At 41.4% G+C, this 21,318-nt stretch overlaps 1 protein-coding gene across 1 annotated transcript in view; it reads right to left on the reverse strand.

Annotated features, from left to right (window-relative positions):
- Positions 1-4,174: 4,174 nt before the first annotated feature.
- The window catches only part of LOC124605553 (cytochrome c oxidase assembly protein COX11, mitochondrial), a 36,178-nt gene continuing 19,034 nt past the window's right edge, over positions 4,175-21,318 (reverse strand). The window contains exons 4-5 of the mRNA XM_047137311.1: positions 4,472-4,639; positions 4,175-4,394 (exon numbers count right to left, since the gene is read on the reverse strand). Of these exons, the coding sequence (XP_046993267.1) occupies positions 4,248-4,394; positions 4,472-4,639 (315 nt within the window). The 3' untranslated portion in view covers positions 4,175-4,247. The remainder of the gene's footprint in view (positions 4,395-4,471; positions 4,640-21,318) is intronic.

Below are 21,318 nucleotides of genomic sequence, written 5' to 3' on the forward strand. Positions count from 1 at the left end.
TCAGCCTTCAGATCACGGATAGCCTGGGCTTCAGCAGTGGTGATGTTGGGAGTAGGATTAAGGTTTTTTAAGAAGGATTGAGAGGCAAGGCTGGAAGTCAGAAATTCCTGGAAGGTTTGGAGAGGGTGATTTTGAGGAAGAGGAGGTGGGTCCCGCTGTGACGGAGGACGGAACTGTTCCAGGCAGGGTTCAATTTGGATAGTGTCTTGGGGAGTTGGATCATTTGGGGTAGGATTAGGATCATTTTTCTTCGTGGCAAAGTGATACTTCCAGCAGAGAGTACGAGTGTAGGACAGTAAATCTTTGACGAGGGCTGTTTGGTTGAATCTGGGAGTGGGGCTGAAGGTGAGGCCTTTGGATAGGACAGAGGTTTGGAGGAAAGGTTAACTACTGAATTAGGGTGTTGTGGTGCCAGATTGTGTTGCTTGGAATTTTGAGGTTTTGGAGGGAGTGGAGCTGCAAGTGGGAGACTGAGTAGATGGGAGAGACTGGGTTTGTGTGCAATGAGAGGTGGTTGTGGTTTTCTGGAAAGGTTGTGAAGGGCGAGTGAGTTGCCTTTCCGGAGGTGGGAAACCAGGAGATTGGATAGTTTTTTGAGGTGAATCTTCCGGTGGACAAGGGTTCCACGACCGTGGTACTTGATCGTCGGGAGTATGTGGCTGAGGGACTGCGTCAGCTTTCAGACAACACCACATACAAAGTTTGCCAAGGTAATCCCATTCCTGATGTCCAGGCGGAGCTTCAAGGAATCCTCAGAACCTTAGGCCCCCTACAAAACCTTTCACCCGACTCCATCAACCTCCTGACCCCACCGACACCCCGCACCCCTACCTTCTACCTTCTTCCTAAAATTCACAAACCCAATCATCCCGGCCGCCTCATTGTAGCTGGTTACCAAGCCCCCACAGAACGTATCTCTGCCTACGTAGATCAACACCTTCAACCCATTACGTGCAGTCTCCCATCCTTCATCAAAGACACCAACCACTTTCTCGAATGCCTGGAATCCTTACCCAATCCGTTACCCCCAGAAACCATCCTTGTAACCATTGATGCCACTTCCTTATACACAAATATCCCGCACGTCCAGGGCCTCGCTGCGATGGAGCACTTCCTTTCACGCCGATCACCTGCCACCCTATCTAAAACCTCTTTCCTCATTACCTTAGCCAGCTTCATCCTGACCCACAACTTCTTCACTTTTGAAGGCCAGACATACCAACAATTAACGGGAACAGCCATGGGTACCAGGATGGCCCCTTCGTACGCCAACCTATTCATGGGTCGCTTAAAGGAAGCCTTCTTGGTTACCCAGGCCTGCCAACCCAAAGTTTGGTACAGATTTATTGATGACGTCTTCATGATCTGGACTCACAGTGAAGAAGAACTCCAGAATTTCCTCTCCAACCTCAACTCCTTTGGTTCCATCAGATTCACCTCGTCCTACTCCAAATCCCATGCCACTTTCCTTGATGTTGACCTCCACCTGTCCAATGGCCAGCTTCACACGTCCGTCCACATCAAACCCACCAACAAGCAACAGTACCTCCATTACGACAGCTGCCACCCATTCCACATCAAACGGTCCCTTCCCTACAGCCTAGGTCTTCGTGCCAAACGAATCTGCTCCAGTCCGGAATCCCTGAAGCATTACACCAACAACCTGACAACAGCTTTCGCATCCCGCAACTACCCTCCCGACCTGGTACAGAAACAAATAACCAGAGCCACTTCCTCGTCCTCTCAAACCCAGAACCTCCCACAGAAGAACCACAAAAGTGCCCCACTTGTGACAGGATACTTTCCGGGACTGGATCAGATTCTGAATGTGGCTCTCCAGCAGGGATACGACTTCCTCAAATCCTGCCCTGAAATGAGATCCATCCTTCATGAAATCCTCCCCACTCCACCAAGAGTGTCTTTCCTCCGTCCACCTAACCTTCGTAACCTCTTAGTTCATCCCTATGAAATCCCCAAACCACCTTCCCTACCCTCTGGCTCCTACCCTTGTAACCGCCCCCGGTGTGAAACCTGTCCCATGCACCCTCCCACCACCACCTTCTCCAGTCCTGTAACCCGGAAGGTGTACACGATCAAAGGCAGAGCCACGTGTGAATGCACCCACGTGATCTACCAACTGACCTGCCTACACTGTGACGCATTCTATGTGGGAATGACCAGCAACAAACTGTCCATTCGCATGAATGGACACAGGCAGACAGTGTTTGTTGGTAATGAGGATCACCCTGTGGCTAAACATGCCTTGATGCACGGCCAGCACATCTTGGCACAGTTATCTGGATACTTCCCACTAACACCAACCTATCCGAACTCCGGAGATGGGAACATGCTCTTCAATATATCCTCTCTTCCCGTTATCCACCAGGCCTCAATCTCCGCTCATTTCAAGTTGCCGCCACTCATACCTCACCTGTCATTCAACAACATCTTTGCCTCTGCACTTCTGCCTCGACTGACATCTCTGCCCAAACTCTTTGTCTTTAAATATGTCTGCTTGTGTCTGTATATGTCTGGATGGATATGTGTGTGTGTGTGCGAGTGTATACCCGTCCTTTTTTCCCCCTAAGGTAAGTCTTTCCGCTCCCGGGACTGGAATGACTCCTTACCCTCTCCCTTAAAACCCACATCCTTTTGTCTTTCCCTCTCCTTCCCTCTTTCCTGATGAGGCAACAGTTTGTTGCGAAAGCTTGAATTTTGTGTGTATGTTTGTGTTTGTTTGTGTGTCTGTCGACCTACCAGCACTTTCATTTGGTAAGTCACATCATCTTTGTTTTTAGATATATATTTCCTACGTGGAATGTTTCCCTCTATTATAACCATATCATTAATGGAATAATTATGTTATTTATATCTTACACATATGATTAAGAACATTAGGTATTACAGGGCCACAAATTTTTAGTGTCTTATTTTAAGGGTCACGATGTTTTTCCTGATTTTGGATGCAAATATGCCAGAAACATTCATTTCACTAAATTTTTTTCTTCATTGTAATGCCACGCTTTTTCTTCTGAACGTCTTGAACCAGTTTTCTCATCTGCTTTTAAAAAGTAATTATTAAAAGCCTCTGCTACACATAATCTGTATTTCAAACATTTCTATTCTCTTTTGTAGAAAAATATTATCTTCTATAGGTTCTTTTCTCTTTTAACAATATGATTTTATTGTCTGCTCTGTCATTTCTCACAAGATGTGTATTACCTGGACTTTTACAACTTTTCTTAATATATTACAGCACCATTTATACCATAAAAGTACTTCTGGGTCCTTACTTGTACTTGCTGTTTTGTAGCTTTCTCTTTTCCATTCCTGAAAATACTCTAATACCTGTAGTGAATCAAAGGTTTCTTTCAAGACTTCCTAGTAGAGATTTTATTTGTGCGTGTTTGGGGCGGGGCGGGGAGTCAGACTTGGGGAGGGGGAGGATGCTCTTAAAATTGGATACAAACTTACAGAGAAACATATTCAGTTTTGATACGGCATTAGGCTTACTGTAAACTCCAATAGTGTCAGCCTTTTTTAAGCTTTCTTTAAAATATTCCACTGTTTTGTCATCACTATTATTGTTCTCTTTTGATGTTTCCAGATTGTTTATGTGGCTAAGTTACGTGATGTGCATTCAGACAGGCATTATATTGGTTTATGTTCTGCTTTTTCTATGAATACATTATATATAAGGTACTTCTATCTTGAGCCACTCAGATGGAAAAATTTATGGCCAATAGTGAAGTGTCAAGTACTAATAGCATCCCTAGATCATGTTTCCTGTCAGTTTTGTGTAATAAATTTACATTAAAATCATTAACCCTTCATTTCTATCTGATAGACACAAATATTTAACAGTTGTCTTCCAGTACTCATTTCTGATCAACACTACTTCATGATGTACATGCTACTTTGCAATTTATATATCTGATGATACCCACACAATCATTAAATTTTTTCTGAGTTTATGACCACATTGAGTAAATAAAAACACCCTGAAGGAGGTCACTAGCAACAGTGATGGAAACGTCAGTATTTTACATATTGACAATGTGGTCAACAACCCAGAAAAATTTTACTGACTGTAACAATGGCCACAGAAGCCTACAATTATATACCCAAACAAATTTTTGTTAATACCAGCAATTAATTCAAAAGAAATTCACACTGTTTTGTCACAAATCATTCCACTTTTATTGATATATCTGATTTTCTTCTCTGTACACTATAAGAGCAGTTTATCACTTTCGTACAAATGATGGCACTGGTAATGTAAGACCTTCTTTTGCTTCAAAAAATGTATAGGACAATACAATTGTGTCAACCAATTCCATTTTTGGATCTTCAGAAAATTCTGGATCAATGTAGAAAAATACTGGCATGTCCACCTGAAAGTTGAAAAAGAGTAAAATTACACTGTAGATTAAGATATAAAATAACATCAACAAAAAGAAATTCTTATAACCTCTTCATGTGGATTCAGCTGCTGCTCCTCAAAACAGAAGCACTGAATTTTATTAAAATACTGCCCTGCTTCATACGGTACCACATTGTAAGTACTAATTCCGATAACAGGCGTGTCAGTTGGGTTTCTTGCTGTGTAAAATGCTAATGCAGTTTCACCCACTGGCACCTGCAAAAGTAAGAAAACAAAATTACGTATTTAAAACACACACAACTAATTTACTGAGCTTTTATCAACTACCACAAGAAACCAATACATAAATTTTAAACCAATCTGAAATCTTTAGTACCACAGTAAACAACTCTCCAACATATGTTGCTTGATTAATGACAGATCACAAAAATGGAAATAAAAATTTATGTAAGCATGACATCAGTCATTAATGTAAACATACAGGTAATATCATTGTAAGATGACAGACAGAGAATTACAAAATAGTTTTTACATTATAACAATAACCTTATGAAAGTATATGGTTATTCATATGTTTGTAAAATTGCCCCCCCCCCCCCCCCACCCCTCCTTCCACCTGTTTTAAGTCAGCAGTCTACTGACTGGTTTGATGCATTCTGCCATGAATTCTTCTCTCGTGCCAACCTCTTCACCACAGAACAGCACTTGCACCTTACCTACATCCTCAATTATTTGGTGGATTTATTCCAGTCTCTGTCTTTCCCTGCAGTATTTATGCTCTACAGCTCTCTCTGGTACCATGTAAGTTATTCCATGATGCCTTAACATGTATCCTATGAGCCTGTCCATTTTTTGTCTGTGTTTTCCATATATTCATTTCTTTGTCAATTCTACTGATAACTACATCTCAAATGCTTCAACTCACTTCTTTTCCATTTTGCTCACAGTCCATGCTACAAATGCAGGTTCTCAGAAATTTCTTCCTCAGATATATGTTAGTTGTGTGATGATCAGTTTCATTTATTAATCTTATTATAACATTATTCCTAGGTAACAACCTTTTGTTCTGGTATCAACACTGATGTTCTTTATTTTATTAATGTGTGGCACAGATTGTCAATAAAGTGAAATCGAAAGAAGACATGTATTTCTGATCAGATGAGTAAAGGGTAATATCAACAGCAGAAGAAAATTGTGTGACAAGAGTAGGATTCATTACAAATAGGAAGGTAGTAGGGCAGAGAGTGAGCTACAGTGACAGTTCAGTGATAGGGTCATTTTCATCAGAATCAACAGCAAAACAAACTGTCAACAATAGTTTAGGTATATATGCGGACACTGCAAGCAGAAGATGATGAGAGAGAGAAAGTATATGAGGATACTGAATCCTTTCAAAAGCCTTTTTATTGTTGATAAATAACATTTTGATTTACCTTTTTTTGTCAGCTAGGGATTGAGACTAAACCAAAGAAAAACAAATGTGTTGGGGAGTAGCACAAATAAGATTAGTAATACACTTAACTCTGAAATTGGTGACCACAAAGAACATGAACTCAAGGAATTCTGCTATCTTGGTAGCAAAATAGTGTGACGAACAAATCAAGGAGGACATAAAAAGTAGATTAGGGCAGGCAAACAGATGTTCCTGGCCAAAAGAAGGCTTCTGGTAGTGAATGGGTAATTCAGTAAGTAAATGGAGATGAAAACCTAATAGCTATGGGGGATTGGAATGCAGTTGTAGGGGAAAGAGTAGAAGAAAGGGTTACAAGAGACTATGGGCTTGGTAGTAGGAATGAGAGAGGAGAAAGACTGAGTTCTGCTATCAGTTCCAGGTACTAACAGCAAATACTTTGTTCAAGAATGACAAGAGGAGTAGGTACACTTGGAAAAGGCCAGACAGAAATTTCGAAATCACATACTGGCTTTTAAGGAATACCCAGGAGCAGATATAGATTAAGATCACACTTTAGTAATGATAATGAGCAGTATGAAGTTTAAGAGACTAATCAAGAAGAATCAATGGGCAAAGAAATTGGAAAATATAAGGAATGAAGTGATATGCTCGAAGTTTCTGAGGCTATAGGTACTGCAATAATTAATAGTTCAGTAGGCAGTTCAGTTTAAGAGGAAAGGACACATCTAAAAAGGGGCACTCACAGAAGTTGGAAGGAAAAACATACGTACAAGGAAGGTACCTGCAAGAAACCATGGGTAACAGACTGACAAAAGAAGGAAATACAAAAATGTTCAGGGAAATACAGGAATGAAATAAACAGGAAGTGCAGGGAAGCCAAGGGAAAATGGCTGCATGAAAAATGAGGAGAAATTGAAAAAGGGATGATTGTTGGATACATACAGAAAAGTCAAAACAAACTATGGTGAAATTAAAAGCAAGGGTGGTAACATTAAGAATGCAATGGGAATTCCACTGTTAAATGCAGAGGAGAGAGCAGATAGGTGGAAAGGGTCAATAAAGGTCTCTATGAGGTGGAAGACTGGTCTCACCAGCAGTGAACTTCCTACACTGTTTACAGATGTGTTGAAAGGCCTTACACTTTTTTCAATGAACTTCACACAATTGATGATGAATGTCTACAAGTGGGACCCATTTTGCATTTAAAAACTCTCCCCGCAGATCTACCACTGTGAAATTTCATTTTCAGGCAATTGAGAAGAAATCATGTATAAAAGCAATAGTTCAGTTCAAATAGTGCAAGGCAAAACTCAAAAGAGATATGGTAAACAGTTCTAGAAATTGGGCTCAAGGTAACATGCTGCCATTTCAGATTTCAGAACCCACTGACAGGTGGACAGGTGATAACACCAACATAGTCCCTCTGCAAGACAAAGAACAGAGCACCAAACACACTGTTGTGGGGGTTGCCACCAGAAGTATCATGAAAAGTATGGACAGGGTTTCTTAAAGAGTTAGCTGGATTCATAGTAACAGCAACAGCATTCGAGGAAATGGATGCAGTGACCCACCTCTTCTATGGAAGGGGGATATATTCCACTGGTGTGAAGTGTTACCATTGTGGAAGGTCAGTCTCACATGGCGAGGGTGCTGTCATCTGCAGTGTAGATAGAATAACGGTCATGACACAAACATGGAATGAAAATGGTAACCAACTGTTAATTCAGTGGGAGCCCCAGGGCCAATGAGCGGCTCTCCCCCAGTACATTTTAGCACTACTAAAACGTGTGCAGAGGCATAATTTTGCTTAATTGGCTTAGTGTATAGAAGAGAATAAGTTTCTCAGGTGTTTTTGGGAAGTATTGGCCTCATGGAAAAGAGGAGGTTGAGACCACCAATATATAACCATATGCAGTGGGTGGTAGTGATGTTTATTCCCTGGGGTCAGCAATACTGAATTTTCAGGTGATGGCAAAACATTTCCCAGGATGTATGTAAATTTTGCCTATATAGGCATTGGTTATTGTACAATTTTAAGGTTAGGTTTCCTACAGGAACATCATGCTAAAATTGACCTTTACAGTGCATAGTGGAACCCAACAGAACATTGCTTCATCTGAGGGAAACTGCTGTCCATGCCACACTGCTGCAATGTTCATGGGACCAATTAGATGCCTGTAAGGATTAATTTGCATGTTAAAAGTACCATAAGGTGTAGGGAAATTACTATGGGTGAGTGTAGGAGCTGATTTGCCAGTGGTGTGTTATTAATCCATTAAAAGAGAATGACAAGTTAGACATGGCACAGCATTTTGTACGGAGTGTGGTATGTGTACAGGAGGTAGCGAGTGAGCACGTAACTTTGGGGCCAAAGACATGTACTTGTTTAAGGTATTGATGGTTGCCAATTAGGAGATTTTAGAGGAAGTGTTCTGGATCAGATAAATTGGACCATAAGCATAAGCAAATCACCAGTTTAGCTGCATTATGGGAGAAAGTGAAACACTTGGAAGGAGCAGAGATTCACAATGGAGTTTGAAGACCTGTCTAACCATTGCACTAAATCCTGACTGGGAATGACCCGCCTATATATTGTCATACCAAATACCACATCATCTGCAGCTGGTGATGGACGAGCTCATTAACCAACAGTTGTAAGGCAGTATTATTAAAGAAAGTACCAGCCCTTGGGGAGTACCAGTGGTGACAGTTCCAAAAAAATATTGTATGAATGGCATGAAAACATATCAATTTTGTTATCATTGTAGATACCACAATAATCTTATGACTATAGATGCTTATCCAATTGCAAATATAATGGAAACTTTGGATAATTTGGGGCAGTGCAGGTATTTTTCCACCTAGTATCTAAGAGGTGCCTATCACCAGATACAAGTAGCATCCAAGGACTGGCTGAAGATGGAACTTAACGGTTCCTCTGGGACACTACCAATATTGTCATATGCTGTTTGGATTGAAGCCATGTTTCAGCATTTGTTACACAGCTTTACAAGGGTTAAAACCAAGGCAATTAATGGTATATCTGGATGACATAATTGCCTTTTGTGAAGGGTACTGAAGAACATGTGATACAGCTAAGAGAGGTATTATGTAGCTGTGGGCAGTGCACCTAACATTCAGTACAAAGAAGTATCACTTTTAGCTACAGGAAGTACAATATTTGGGTCATGAAGGACTCCAAACAGACCCAAGGTTGGTAAAAGCTGTGAAGGTTTTTCCAGTATCATGTTTGAAGAAGGAACTGCAGCCATTTTTGGGATTATTCTGGAAAGTTTGCAGAGTAGGCACAACCTCTCAAAACAAAAACTGAATACCAAGATGGAGGGTGGTGTTAAAGAGCATATATACCCTGAAGGGTAAGACAAAAAAATTCTTCACTCATTATCAAGGGCCGTACCAAGTGACCAAGATGACCTCGCCAGTGTACAACAGTTGTCCAAGTTGAGTGTATACATCCCTTTCAGGGCGCACCAAACTCTTAACCATTACAGGTGACAGTCCGAAGAAAGGTTGAAGGAGGCATGACGGGGATAGGTACCTGCACAATACTTTATGTATTAGGAACTATGGTTAAGGCAATATAAAAAGAAAGGGATAGCTTATTAAAAATTCTATAGGTGTTAACAGTTAATTGGGGGATATCATGTGGGCTGTGTATTTAAGTTGATTCTGGTGTCTTGTAAGTGTAATAATTACATTTTTTAAGAGAAATTACAGTAATCTTGGTGTGCAGTGATTTTTGCTCATGATGTTCATTCCATAGTAGTACAAACTGCGACAGAGACTTATAAGACAGAGCTGTGTCTTGGGTAGACAGGTGTGGGAGAATGCTCATGGGACATCCTCATAATACAACCATATTTCCAGAAGACAGGGCCTCATTGGATATAGCCCACATATGACCCAGTTGTATCACCACTTGCTATGAGCAGGAATGTTCAATGGGAGCAGAATGCAGTTTCAGCTTACCCTAGCATTGTCACCAAATAGCAGCTGGTGTACAAGCCACTGCTAAACTCTGATTAAAATTACTTTCAGATTGATGTTTCAGTGAATCAAATGGTAGGGATCAGTCGCCATCCCATAATAGTGGCACCACATGCTCTCACTGTTGCCTATTTTGTAGTTAAGAACAGCAACTAGTGAAGCATAGATGGCTGTGCGCTGGCAGCACTGCCTTCTACCACGGCAATCTGCCAATCACAAAGTAATTTTCATTGGAGTATAGACAAGGTAGTTCTGGGTTCTGAGCAAGTGCCACTAAAGAAAGACCACTCTAGAGTGTCTTCATCTGGCACTCCAGGAGGCTCCAGGTCGTCAATTCTGGGGTGGGTATCCGTGTCCCTGGCCTGCTCTTCACAGCCACTGCAGCATGAGCCCGCTGTCCGTCAGACTTGCCTATCTTACATCAGCAAAGTTCGTGCAACCTCGCACTTGCTCTCTTACACTTCTCGTATACTTTGCATACTTTGGTGGAAGTTGCCAAAGATTACCAATGCTGTCTTGCCTAATGACAGTAGAGAGAGCACTTGTACTCAGCCACATGGATGGCACAGCCAAGTGAGCACTTTTTCACAGCCATGCTGATGTGGCTTTTAAATTATTTTTCAGAACAATTCTTTTTGTCAAACATATAATCGGATACAGTGGAACATTGCATAGCGAGCAGAATTCATTCAGAATATCACTCATAGTGCGAGACACTCATTAAGCGAAACAATTTATCCCATATACATTAATGTAAAACACACTAATGGGTTCCACACAGAAAAAGTACTAGAAGTTTATCTTGTTCATGCCACTTATTCAAGAAAATTATACACACAGTATTATGTACTTTATTATTCATGATACATAACTAATTCTTTTTTTACTAGAAAGCTATCTATAACCATTTGTTTCTGCCGACGCTTCAACACTTGGCAAAAATGCAACACAGCACGATCGTCAAACAAATTTGTAGTGTGTATAGCCACTGCATTATTGCGGCGATGATTTCCAGTGTAAGATGCAACTGACTACTATGGTTTTTCTGTTCTTACACCAGACGATTGCTGCTTTGCTGTTACTGCCTCCTCCTCCTCCTCTAAAGAACTCCTCTACACAGCTTCTTGCTGTGAAAGACACTGCGGTTCCACAAGCTCTTCAGTGGTCATTTCTTGGCTGTGATCTTCCACAAGCTCATCGGTATCACTGATATCCACTTCTAGTCCCATACTCATCCACAAAGACGCAATCTCGTTGACTACAAGTTCCACAGGTACTGACTCAAATGCCTCAGAGACACAATCGACAATGCATTCCAGCCAAAGCTTCTTCCAAGCAGAAGTGACAGCTCTTTTAGAAACCCCTTCCCACAGCTCTACAATCATGTTGAAGCACAAAAAAAGATGTTGACGTGATATTTCCAAAACTGTCTGAGAGTGAGATTGGTAGCTTCAGTCAACTCAAAGCAATGCTCAAAGAGTGGTTTAGTGTAGAGCTTCTTACAGTCAGAAATAATCTGCTGGCCCATAGGCTGGAGTAACGGAGTGGTGTTGCAGGCAGAAATTGGATCTTGATGAACTGCAATTCATCAAGGAGGTGGTCTTATAGACCTGGAGAATGGGTAGGAATGTTGTCCATAACAAGCAAGACATGGAGTGGCAGATTCATCTCAAGCAAATATTTTTTTACTGAAGGGCCAAATACTTCATTGATCCCATCACAAAAATCACGTGCCACCCAAGCCTTGTTGTTGGACCTTCACATCGTATTTAACCTGCTACACTTCCTGAAATGGTAAACAAGCAGTGGTTTAATTTTCAAATTGTTTCTTGCATTGACACAGAATAGCAGTGTGAGACGGTCTTTCATTGGCTTGTGACCTGGCAGTGCATTCTCTTCTGCTGTTATAAAGGTAGGCTTCAGCATCTTTTTACAGAGTAGATCCATCTCGTCACAATTAGAAACCTGTTGTGGCAGATAACCCACAGAATCTATGAGCACCTTGAGGCGGCTGCTGAAGTTTTCTGCTGCCTTTGTGTCAGAGCTGGCTGCTTTGCCATGCCTCACAATGCTGTGGATGCCGGTTCTTCTCTTAAACTTCTCAAACCAGCCATGGCTTCCCTTAAAGACTTCTTCAGCTGCTAATGATCATAATGCTTCCTTTACGAGATCGGCAAAAATCATTCTCACCTTCTCACAAATGATGTTCTCATTAAGAGTGTCGCCTTGCAATTGCTTTTTATTTATCCATAAATGGAGCAACCTTTCGATTTTGAGGTAATCCATCGACCAGACATTTCCAGAACACGAAATCATTGTTTAGATAATCCTGTCACTCCCTTCGAAGCATCTATCTCCTTAATTTTGTCGTCCTTCTTGAGGATACTGCAAATAGTTGATGTTGACCGACTGTATGTGCATACTAAATCACCAACACTTGCACCACATTCGCGTTTTTCAATGATTTTACATTTCATTTCTACAAGCCATTCCCTTTCTCACATGTTTGTCTTCTTGTGGCTTTATCTTTGGAGACATTTCTCCAAAGGTTAATAAAATTTGCACACAAAAAATCACTGTGTGAATACAAGTTTAGAAAAATGTGTGATCACAAGCTGCAGTAAGATGGTAGCAGAAAGAGTGCTAAACCCAGACTCCAATATGCACTAAAGACATTGTTCATATGCTGCTGCTGACAGTGAGAATTGTTCAAATTGTTGAACGTTTCCCCTGTCACACGCAAACAGCCGATGACATCACACTAAATCATCATCATTTGTTATGCAAAACATCACTCGTTAAGTGAGCCATTTTTTTACAATTTGTCTTGCTCATTGTGCAAATTGCATGTTATGGGAGGTGCTCGTTAAATAAGGTTCCATCTGCCATTGTGACACTAAAGAAAATATGTTCTACATATACAAAGAGGATATTGATGCATTACATCTTCTGAAATCGTCTTTACTTCAACTCACAATCTTCTTCGGCAGAAACTGAGAAATCATCAATTTCGCTGTAGTTTTGGTAAATAATTTGTTGTGATTACACATTACCTTCACTACTAAAATTACATTCAAAATACAATCATTTTTTATATCATAACATCATTTATGCATGTAGTTTGTTGTAGGTCTATTTTGATCATGAACAGTAACAAAGGTGAACTATTTGTTTTTAAATTCTGGGCAAAACATTCTGCAATGACTGCAGTTAGTGCAGAAAGATGAAAAAGTTTTCCAATCATCTCTTGACATTTTCTCCATAAAAAAACTGCCAGTGTGCTGCAATATTATAAACTTTTATCTCTTCAAACCCACTGACTCTTCCAAAATTTCTGAATCTCAAAAAGTTCTGTATAACTGCATAGACCCATGTGGGAACAAAAAACTGTTCCATATTCTAATGTGAAGCTTACTCAGAGACAAACCTAAAACACTTCCGGGTGACTTGGACATCCGGCAGCACTCCACAAACGTTTTAGGAGGTCTAAAGATGTAAGTCTGTTGATGTTAGTCGTTAGCAACTGAGTCCTAACTTTGTTCACTCACATTCTAGCACAACATAATACATGGAAACTGCATAACTATATCAATGATATGCCCAATTTGATAGTGTTAGCAGCCTTTGTACAATGGATGATGGAGCTCCAGACTGAAAGTTTCTATTGGCTGCATTCTTATCTTTGGCTACTTGTGCAGAGTACTTCTGAATGTTAGCAGAGAGAGGAGGGAAGAACTGGCAAGTGAACAGTCAGTTGAATTGTGTTGTGTCAATAGTGTAACTGCTAAGGCCATCTGATTATGAAGTATTTTTGTGTTGCATTTGTTAACTGTAAAGAAAGTAAAGCTGTGCTCAACACAAAGGTTAGTTTGATCACTGCAATACTTTATTAAGCATGGTGGTTCGTTTGACTTCCTCCAACCTCTGAACCTACTTATAAAGCCAGTCAGAAGTGGACCTGCAGTTCAACATGTGCTGCAAAACACGGCAGAACTTGACTTTACATTTTTCTCATTGTTAGAGGTGAACATGTGACAAGTAACAAAAATAATCACACAACCAACAGGGGACCGAACCCATAATCTTTGGCTTTGTAGTCTGAAACTTAACCCACTGAGCCACATTTATATACAGTCCATTAATAAGTTATTCATCAAAAAGAAATTGCACTGAGCTAATGGAACAAATAACAGTGATCGAATTTGGTACAAGAAATAAACAAAGAAAATGCAACGTCATTTTATGTTATTCATTATTAAGTTACAAATAACTTATTCAGGGATACATTTGTTCGAATGATCTACTTATTCGAATAATTATACAGATTTAAATTTATTTCAATAATGCCCATCACTGCTTACTACAACATCTTGTACTTCCTTCTTCTTTCCGTTCATTGCAGTTAATGTTATCAATGGTAATGAGTCCTATTAGTACATTCACTCGATTTACACACAAAAGTCTACAGTGTAGCTGGATTGAAGTTTTTTTGTTAATTGCAAATAAATTTGATAGTTATAATCTGCTGTCAGACTCAAAAGACCACATGTAAGAATTATTTCATCAGCGACTCTTTCATGCAAAGCTAAATCTAGAAAAAGCCTAGGAATATATAAGATATAACAAATAAGAAATATAAAACATAACATGAGTACCAGCCACACATAGCACAAAAATATTCTGATGTAAGTATCAATGTCAATATCTATACACCTAGGTACATAGTGAGTGCTGGTGATGACCTTGTTGTGTCCCATATTTATACAAATAACTGAGGCCAGTAGATGGCACTAATGCTAGCTTGCACGAGTAACCAGTATTGTAAAATCAATAGCTCAAATGCAGTATGCATAGTCATAGTTTATATGGTGGAATGAGTATCTGACAATGAGATATTAACTGACATACAATATGTGGAAATAAAATCCATACTTAAAATCCATATTAAACATGTAAAGAGTGATAATAGAAAGCTCACAACCTGGCAAAGCAAATAACACACAGTTGTATAAGAGTCAGAATAAAACATTTAAAATTAACATCACATCTATTAATCAGAACCTTTCACCATGACAAAGCAACTAAACGTAAGTGTAATTGTGAGGTAATTAACAAGACAAAGACAATTAATTAAAACCTCGATAGTGAATAACACATTCAAAATGGAATCTGACTGGTGCTGCTATATGGCTTCTCTGTAAGAAGTTTTCATTTTCCTGTAGCAGTGCTTGTAGAAGAAGGCTCAGGCTGCTGTTGGCTGGCGTATACAGCTGCATGCCAAGTTGCTGCAGCATGTGACATTGCTCAAACTGATAGGTTTCTGAATACATCACAATAAGCATTCAAGTTGAACTAATTCTGCTCATTCAGCAATAACCCTGGTCACCATTTTCTATATATGTAAATTTTCATTTCCTCCAGTAGGTTCAACACTCATCCTTTTTGTGCCTTCTGCAATACTTCCATATTATCCTCTACATTTCCTGCCACATGTTTTCCTTTATCCAAATGTGTATGGAATGTGCTATTACGAGGGTGATTCAAATGAAAACCTTAAATTTGTAATAACAAATCGAAATTTCGTGCCATTATCCTGTAAATTGGTAAGCGTGCTACAAACAGCGTGCAGAATGGCCTGTAGGTGGCAGCATAGTGCAGATGCACACATATCGTCACAGTATCAGTATAAAGATGACCGCCCGACTTGCGACTTGCACCAGGGAAGAACAGTGTTCTGTTATTCGGTTTTTGCATAGTGAAGGTGTGAAATCTATTGAAATTCATCGATGAATGAACGTTCAGTATGGTGATGCATGTTTGTCACAGCAGCAAGTCTACGAATGGAGTAGGAAGTTCGCAAATGGTGTGACTTCGGTGGAAGATGCTCCTCGTCCAGGTCAGGCACAACGAGTTGTGACTCCACAGAACATAGCAGCATCTGAAGCCATAGTGAAGGAAAACCGCCGAGTGACACTGAATGACACTGCGCCATGTTTACAGATTAGTCATTGGTGCCACGTCAGGTGATTCCTGAAATGAGAGAACGACGTGTTGATGCTTGTGAAGAACTTCTTCGGTGCTTTGAACGAGAAGGTGATGGTTTTCTTCCAAGAATCGTTACTGGGGACGAAACCTGGGTACACTTCCACCTACCAGAAACGAAGAGGGCGAGCAAGGAATGGCGCCATTCCTTATCACCAAAACCAAAGAAGTTTCGAACAGAACCATCAGCAGGGAAGGTTATGCTGACTCTTTTTGGGACAAAAAAGGCGTCATTTTGGAGCATTAACATGCCTAGAGGGACCACTGTCACTTTGCATCATACACAGATCTCCTAAAAAAATCATCTGCGGCCTGCAATCAAATCAAAGCGACGTGGATTGCTGTCAGCAGGTGTCCTTTTGCAACATGACAATGCAAGGCCCCACACTGCCCGTATAACAGTTGCAATAACCACAGACCTGCATTTGGAGTGTCTTTCTCATCCACCATACTCACCAGACCTTACCTTACCCCAAGTGATTTCCATATGTTTGGACCACTCAAAGATGCAATGGGAGGAAAGAAGTTCCGTTCTGACGAAGAGGTACGCCATGCGGTGCACGAGTGGTTGCGCGGACTACCAAAAGAATTTTTTTTTCTAAAGGAATTTAGGCATTTTGTAAGCACTGGAGGACTTGCATTGAGCGTGAGGGAGAATATGTTGAAAAGTGATACAACTTTGTACCACTTCTGCACAATAATTAGTATTTAGAAAAATATTTAAGGTTTTCATTTGACTCACCCTTGTATTTTGGCTACATATATGCTCTCTAAAATCTTTCTTGAAATTCCTTCCCACATTACCAATATGAAACTTTTCACAGTACGAGCAGTTGATCTTACAGACACTGGATTCTAAATATTTGTTGCTGTTGTTGTCAAACTTTGGGGCATAGTCTAGAACCAACTGTACTTTTCATTTTCATGGAAGTTTGTGCAATTCTGTCAGAAAATGCATTATTTAGAGCCATGATCAAAAGGTTGCTAAAACTACCACTCACCCATAACCAGGGCAAATGGATGCAAGTACTGTAACGTCACAAATCTTTATGACAAGCTAAAGTCACAAATACATATCAACAAGGGGACAGCAGCTCCAGAGAGCAAGTGGTTTGTTGCTGTCATCCAACAGGGCATTTTCCAACAGAATTAAACAAGCCTACAGAAAAATGAAAATAAAAATTGGATTTCAAACAAAAGAGCAGTTGGTTCTAAGCTACAGCACACAGTTGGCAATCTACAGCAACAAATATTTAGAATTTCAAGACTCATTTTAGAGAGCATACATATAACCAAAATTAAGAGTACATTCCATACACATCTGAATAATGAAAAACATATGGCAGGAAACATAGAGGATAATATGGAAGTGTTGCAGAATGCATGAAGACAATTGTTGAACCTATGGAGGAAATGGAAATTTACGTACATAGGAAACAACAACCGTGATTACTACTAAATGAACAGAGTGAGTTTAACTTGAATGCTTATTGCGATATATTCAGAAAAACCTACTCTTCTGAGCAGCGCCACATGCCACAGCAACTTGGTGTGCAGCCATATCCACCAGCCACTAACAGTGAGGAGACTGGGCCACCTCATGCAAGCACCACCATAGAAAAACAAAAATTTCTTGCAGAGAAGCTACGAGGTGGAGCCAGTCAGCTTCCACACTGAATGTGTTACTGACAATTGAGGTATTAATTAACAGTCATAGTCTTGTTAATTATCTTATACTTATGATCACAGTTAATTGTTTTGTCATGGTGAAGGGTTTCAATTAATAATGTGAAGTTAAGCTTTTAAACTTTTTATTATGACTGTTACAATCTTGCATGTTATTTACTTTTACTCTTTACAAGTTTTATGCAGATTTTAAGTATGGATTTTATTCCCACATACTGCATGTCAGTTTATGTTTTATTGTCAGATGCTCATTTTTCCATAGGAACTGATGTTAATTAATGACTACATATATTGCATATTAACTGTTGAATTTACAATACTGGTTACTAAATTACACTAGCATCAGTGCCCTCTACTGGGCTCAGCTATTTGCATAAATACAGGAAGGACCCGAGCCATCACCAGCACTCACTACGTGTCTAGGTTTTTGTTTTTGTTTTGCTTTAGGGTGAAAAAAACAACTGGGGTCATACTCACCCAAGTCAAAACTATAGAACATGAACACCGAGAGGAGTTAAACGATTATATGTTAGTCCCAATGGACAGAATAGGAGACGCCTAAAAACAGGCACATGGAAAAAGGGCTAAAAAAACACCATGCAGAAATGGACGTCCAAAACTAAAAATGAAATGGTCTTCGCCATATTGCTTCAGAGGATAAAAAGTAAAATGCGGTCAACAGCCTGTGCGTCACTCGCTAAAACGGCTGATAATCAGACAGCAAACCAAAGCTGGAACATAAAAAAAAGGGCATTCCATCAGGAAGTGGCAGACAGTTAAAATTTGGGCACAGTATGTACAAAGTGGTGTGGAAGCACCACTTAACAAATGACAATGGCTAAAAAGGCAGTGCCCAATATGCAGCTGAGTTAAAATAATCTCCTCCCAGCGGGAGGGCCGAGAGGTTGTCCAAGGTACCGGGAGAGGCTTAATGAGCCGAAGCTTATTTCCATGATGGGGGGGACCATTGGGATGCCAAAGGGACACCACCTCCTAACAGACAGAAACGCAGAGATCATCAAAGGGAATACATGTACTCGTGGGCTGAGGTACTAGGACTGCAGCCTTGGCAGCAGTGTCAGCAGCCTCATTTCCTGGCAGACCAACATGACCAGGGACCCACAGAAACATGACACTGGTTCCATGACGAGTGAGCAAGTGACAGTTTTCCTGGACCCGCTGCACTAAGGGATGAGCAGTGTACAGCACATGTAGGCTTTGGAGGGCACTGAGTGAGTCTGAGCAGATGACACAATTGGGAAGGCTGTGTTGCCGGATGTACTCTGTGGCCTGATACAAGGTGAAGAGCTCGGCTGTGAATACTGAAGAAAGTGCCGGAATCTGATATTGAAAGACATGGGTGCCAATGACGAAGGCATACCCGACCCCATGGTCAGTCTGAGAGCCATCAGTGTAGACAAAGCTACTATAGCGAAGTTCCATGTGAAGGTCGTGAAACTGGAGGCAATAGACCAAGGCTGGAGTAGTGTCCTTAGGAAGCGAATGAAGGCCAAGGTTGACATGGGCCGCTTCACGAAGCCAAGGTGGTTAAGGGTTCACACTCGCCAGGAAAGTTGCAGGTAGTGTGAAGTTAAGCCACCGTAGCAAGTGGCGAAAGCGTATTCCAGGAGGTAACAGAGAAGAGGGACAAGCCCCATACTGACAATCAAAGGATGATCAAAGGAGGAGGCATAGGAGGAGCGGCCATGCATGGCAGACAAATGCCATGAATACCTGCTGAGGAGAAAGTCACAGTGGTAGTTCAGCAGCTTCAGCATACACACTCCAACCGGGCTAGTGTAAAAGGTGCCTGTGGCCACATGGCTGCCACGATGGTGAATAGTGTTGAGACGGCATAAAAGGGATGAGTGTGCAGATACATAAACGAAACACCAATAGTCGAGTTTCGTGGACAAGGGACCGGTACAAACGAAGGAGTGTGGTCTGATTGGCACCCCAGGAAGTACCATTGAGGACACGTAGGAGATTGAGGGACCGCATACAGCGGGCTGCCAGGTAAGACATAAGGGAGGACCAAGAGAGTTTCCTTTTGAGCACGAGCCCCAGAAATTTCATAGTTTCAACGAACAAAAGGGCAACAGGCCCAAGATGTAGAGATGGTGGGAGAAACCATTTGCACTGCCAGAAATTTATACACATGGTTTTTTCAGAGGAAAAGCGAAAGCCATTGTCGATGCTCCAGGAGTAAAGACAATCAAGACAGCGCTGAAGACGCCGCTCAGTGAGACAGGTCCATGGAGAACTGCAATAGATAGATGTCGAGACTCGAGCCACCACACCAGCCGGGCATGAATCATACGTACCATCACCTTGCAAATGCAGCTGGTAAGAGAAATGGGGTGGAAGCTAGAAGGAAGGTTTTTGTCCTTACCGGGGTATGGGTATGACAGTGGCTTCACGCCAGCATCCAAGAAATGTGCCCTCTACCGAGATGCGGTTGCACACGTTGAGCAGGAAGTGCTTGACTGCAAGAGAAAAGTGCTGCAACACCCAAATGTGAATGGCATCTGGCCCTGGGGTGGAGGATCAGGATGAACTGAGAGCATGATATATCTCCCCCATAGTAAAGACGGCATTGTAGCACCCATAATTCGGAAAAGAGAAGGGCATCGCCTGAGCCGCCTCCACTTGTTTCCGATGGAGGAAGGCAGGGTGATAGTGGGAAGAGCTCGAAACTTCCGCAAAAAGGTGGCCCAAGGTGTTGGAGATAGCAATAGGGTCCACAATGACATCGTCAGCGACTGTCAGGCCAGAAATTTGGCAATGGATCTTGGTTCCACAGAGACGTCAGAGGCTGGCCCACACAACATAGGAAGGTGTGGAACTGTTAAAAGAACTAATGAATGAAATCCAACTAGTTCTTTTGCTATACCGAAGAACACGACGACACACTGCATGCATCTGTTTATAATGAATGCAGTTTGCCAGTGTAGGGTGATGGTTAAAAACGCGGAGAGCACGTCTATGTCGTGGCATGCCTCAGTCCTTCAAGGGACTGGGACATGACGTGGTAGAGAAAAAGTGTGGGGAATGGAACGTTCTGCAGCAGTAAGGATAACATTTGTGAGATATTTGATCTGGGCATCACAACTGGGGAAATCTTGTTCGAAGGTCACCAGGGCAGAATAAAGCTGACAGTCAGCCCTAGGAAGCTGCCATTTAGACGTGCATGCAGATGGAGTAGGGGTCAGCAAATGGGTAGCACACAGGAAATGGTCACTTGAGTAGGTGTCAGAAAGAACAGACCACTCACGATGATGGGCGAGCTCGGCAATGCAGAGGTACAGGTCCAAATGGGAATAGGTGTGCAAGGAGTCGGAAAGGAAAGTGGGTGCTCCAGTGTTAAGGCAGAAAAAGTTAAGTTGGTTAAGAAGGTCAGCCAAGAGGACACCTGTCTGACAGAGAGAACCCCAAATAGGATGATGTGCATTAAAGTCACTGAGTGGCAAAACAGGGGGGGGGGGGGGGGGGGGGGGATGCAGCTGCCCAATAAGTTGAAGAAAGTCTGCCCTGGTGACAGCGAATGATGGGGGGACATAAATGGTACAGAGGGAAAAAGTCAGGTGGGGAAGGAAAAGGCAAACTGAACAGCTTGAAGATGGGCGGTCAGCGAGATGGGTTGACTACGAATGTCATCTCATATGAGCAGCACAATGCCCCCATGAGAGGGAATGCCAACCTCAGGGGGAAGGTCAAAATGAATCGGTAAGAAATATGACAGCTCAAAGTGGTCGTGAGGGTGCAATTTCATTTCCTGAAGGCA

Source organism: Schistocerca americana, chromosome 3, assembly GCF_021461395.2.
Source record: "Schistocerca americana isolate TAMUIC-IGC-003095 chromosome 3, iqSchAmer2.1, whole genome shotgun sequence".
Lineage (NCBI taxonomy): Eukaryota > Metazoa > Arthropoda > Insecta > Orthoptera > Acrididae > Schistocerca > Schistocerca americana.